We start from the raw sequence: 4162 nt of genomic DNA on the forward strand, positions 1-4162 counted from the left end.
TATACACCTAACTATTTTTCAACTAATAGAAAAATAAAATAGACAATTTTATTAATAAATTTTGCATTGAAACTCTAAAAAAACATTTATGTTGGAAAAGAATTTTTTTTCATACAACGACAATTAAATCGAAACGGAGGGAGTATTTATTGTAAAAGTAGACGACTATCGAAACTTTGAAGTAAATTTATGTTCACAGTACTGAAGCTTAGCATAGCAGGTGAGGAACAATATATAGGGAGTTACACACTGAACCGAATTATTTCAAACAAAACAATTATCTTTATTAACGAACCGGATTAGTAATGAAAACAACAAAGTTTATGTTCTGTCTGCGAGTATGCGACCAATAATTTACAGGTTATATGCAAGCGAAAAGAGATGTATAACATTGAACCGGATTATTACCAGCTAAACCAACTGCTTCCCACGCTCCAATAAATATCAGTCCCGCCATATGTTGTCATGTTGATGGCATCGTGATTCGTGAGCATACGGCTTTCTAGATCATCTGTTGTCGCTTGTATTTTTTACTGCGCTTGTTTCCACAGCGTGTTGGTTAATGGTAAGACGCGTAATAGCCACTGTATGTGATGTTTTTAAAAAAAAAATCTCACCGTGATCGTCTCACAACCTGATCAGAATATAGCAACCGTAATAATAAGTTAATAACAGTAATAAAAGTACCTATAACAAATAATAAATAGAAAAATGAATTCGACGACTTCAATGTCTCAGGATCACAATAGACAGTAAAAAGAACCAACTTTTATTTCAACAGGCGGTACAGAAACCTTCAGAAGTTGCCAAGAATCTACAACAATGGTTCCTCTAAAACCTCCATGGGAAAATTTCCAAAGAGGGAGCCCCATTTTCTCACCGTTCCAGATTACTAAAACTTTCATCACTGGGAATCTTGAATCACTTTCAAATACATATCAGATTCAACGTACCTCAAAAATAATGAAACCCTAGTCTCTCTCTAATGATTTCATTCCTTAGTGTCTTAGGGTTCCCAGCTCTTAGCTCAGGTGTTGAATGATATAACTAGGTATGGTCAAAAACTAGAATCAATCCTACCAATGCTATCTAACATGTAAAGAAAGCCGAGAAGGTGGGTTTTGGCTACCACACCATACATAACAAGACTTCAAGAAGTTTTGTGGAATGAACGAAAGAGACGATCCTTCTTCCCCTTTGAGTGTAATAGACACTAACGCCGCTCTCCACGTTTGTCTTTTAGGGGGTTTTCTAGTATAGTCTGAAATAAAACGGTACTATTCCATCGTTCACGAAGCCCATCAACTATTCTTCACGTTTGGTCCCATTTACTTAATTGTCGTATAGTCTAAGCCTATTAACTAGTCTTCATCATCGTCCGCAAATCCTTCATTTGTATATATATAACTCCATAAATAGAAAACGCACCAAGTCAATAGGATCGTGCATAATTCTCTTATCTCAACATGTTACTCGATACTATGTTTAGTTTGTGGTTTTCAGACTCCTTGTGCTCCTCTATAAACCGAGCTCTCGACTCACCAGAACAAATCAGAAAACAAAAACAAAACACAAAAAGAGGATAAACATAAAAAGAAGCTAAAAAAAAAATTATAAGTATCAATAAGGTAAATTAACTACAATAAAAGATGGTGGGCTTGCGACTTAAGGCGTTGTTTTTTGTACTACTAGTGGTTATGGCCATCTCAATAGCAAACGCTGCCAAGGATCTCAAAGAACAAGATGTTGGAGTCCAAAGAAACTTACATGAAGACGACAAAGGTGATAAAAAAGATGCTAAAGGTGAGAAAGGTGATAAAAAAGATGATAAGAAAGAAGATAAAGAAGAATCAGTTGGTTCTAAAGTAGCCAAAAAAGTCAAAGGAGCTGCTGCATCTGTTGCATCAGCTGCATCCAATGCATCTGCTGCCTCAGCTGCATCTGCCGCTTCTGCTGCCTCTGCTGCATCAGGTAAAATCAAAGGAGCTGTTGCACCTATTGGTGATAAGTTGGGACTCAAAGGCCCAAGCGGTCCATCAATTGATGTTAAAGCATCTGGAGCTAAAGGAGACGGCAAAACCGATGACACTGCGGTACGTATACCAAATCTTTTTACATTATATAAGTTTTTCTTCCCTCTATTATGGCTTTTACGTAAGAATAATGTGGTGCAGTTCGATATGGTATTATAGGCATTTATGGCAGTATGGAAAAAAGCTATTGAAGCAACAACACCAACAACGATTACAGTGCCAAAGGGTGACTACTTGGTGGAAGAATTACTACTCGAAGGTCCAAGCAAAAGTCCTATCACTTTCGAAATGCATGGCAATCTTAAGGCTCCATCTGCTGTCACCACCCGAAAACCACATAGTGGATGGGTTAATTTCAGAAAACTCAAGGATTTCAATTTGATTGGAAACGGAGCCATTTTTGACGGTCAAGGCTCAGTGGCTTGGAAGGTCAATGACTGCAAACAGACCGGCAAATGCAACAATCTCCCCATCGTAAGCATTTTCAACTAGGTTTAAAATGTTTTTTTTTAATCACTAGATTTTGACTTACTTTTTAATATTCATTTACCAAGTATGCATGTGTGTGTGGTTTGGTAACAGAACATCCGACTTACGCAACTCGATAACTCAAGAATTAGCGGCATAACATCAACAAACAGCAAGCTATTCCACATGAACATCCATCAATGCACCAACGTAACTCTTCAAGATGTTCATATTGACGCACCTGCTGAGAGTCTCAACACCGATGGTATCCACGTCGGAAAGTCCGTAGGTGTCACCATAAGAGGGTCAAAGATCAAAACCGGAGATGACTGCATTTCCATTGGAGGCGGTACTGAAAATTTACTTGTGGAGGGCGTAGAATGTGGACCAGGACACGGTCTTTCCATCGGAAGTCTTGGAAAGTACCCAAATGAGGAACCAGTGAAAGGAATCACCATTCGTAAATGCATCGTCAAGCATACCGATAATGGTGTTCGTATCAAAACATGGCCTGGATCTCCCCCTGGTCTCGTCTCCGGCGCTCTTTTTGAAGATATCACCATGGATAATGTTAGCTTGCCCATTCTCGTCGACCAAGTGTACTGCCCTCATGGCAAATGCAAATCAGGGGTATGTAACTGAATCAAAATCTTTGGTATATTCAAAACGCATTTATAGTGAATATTTGACCAAGCATTTTAAAATCTCTATTTAATTAAATATATGTGCAGCCATCAAAGGTGCAGTTGGAGAACCTGAGCTTCAAGAACATTAGGGGCACATCATCAACAAAGATTGCTGTGCAATTAAACTGCAGCCCAGGCTGTCCTTGCAAGAATGTTGCTTTGGCTGACATAAACTTGGTCAGCACTGGTAAAGAGGGAGCAGCTGTCTCGGCATGTTCTAACGTCAAGCCTACTGTCACCGGGAAAATGATTCCAGCGGCTTGCACCGAAGAATGTAAACCGGATAAAAAGTAAAGTCGCTTGTCCACCATGCATCCATCCGCTCTGGTGGAGATGATTCCATTAGATGGAATATTAAATAATATCTAAGTTTTTTTACAGAATATAAATAGGTAATAGTCCCTTTAAGCTTGGAGTTTACCAGCTAAAGAGTGACTAATATTGAGTAGTACTTAATGTATGATTCGAATCATGGGAGTTTTGAGCCAAAAAAGAATATCTTAGTTCTTATATCTTCAATGTTGGTTAACTCCAAGCTTAAAGGGACCCTATTGAATATCTTAATGTATCTTAGTGCACCCTATTCTTCGTGAGAGTTTTGAGCCAATTCATCTTCAATGTCTTATATGTATGTTTTACATTTTAATTTTAGAAGATCACTATGATTAATATAGATATTATCTTTTAAGAAGATTTGGTTTGACATTTTAATTTTAGAAGATAAATATAATAAATATAGAAATTATCTCTATTTTACATAAAAAAATAGAAATTATCCAAATATAATATATAAAATATATTATATATTATTGTAAATAAAAAATGAACAAACTCATGAGTCAGCTCATGTTCATTAAAGATCATTCATATAACTCGTGATCTAATTTAAGCTTGATCATTAAACTAATTTATTAAATGAGCTTAAAATATAGAGATCGTGCTCATGAAAAAACGAGCTGAGCTGAGCCAGATCAT

The 4162-nt window shown here is 37.0% G+C and overlaps 1 protein-coding gene across 1 annotated transcript; it reads left to right on the forward strand.

The window, feature by feature from the left end:
• Nucleotides 1–1558: 1558 nt before the first annotated feature.
• Nucleotides 1559–3860, forward strand: LOC106294434 (exopolygalacturonase clone GBGA483-like). The gene is made up of 4 exons (XM_013729987.1): nt 1559–2093; nt 2193–2507; nt 2616–3131; nt 3233–3860. Exons 1-4 carry the CDS (start codon nt 1650–1652, stop codon nt 3479–3481), a joined length of 1524 nt encoding a protein of 507 aa, XP_013585441.1. The 5' UTR covers nt 1559–1649; the 3' UTR covers nt 3482–3860.
• Nucleotides 3861–4162: the final 302 nt, after the last annotated feature.

This window comes from Brassica oleracea, chromosome C5 (assembly GCF_000695525.1).
Source record: "Brassica oleracea var. oleracea cultivar TO1000 chromosome C5, BOL, whole genome shotgun sequence".
In the NCBI taxonomy this organism is placed as follows: Eukaryota; Viridiplantae; Streptophyta; class Magnoliopsida; order Brassicales; family Brassicaceae; genus Brassica; species Brassica oleracea.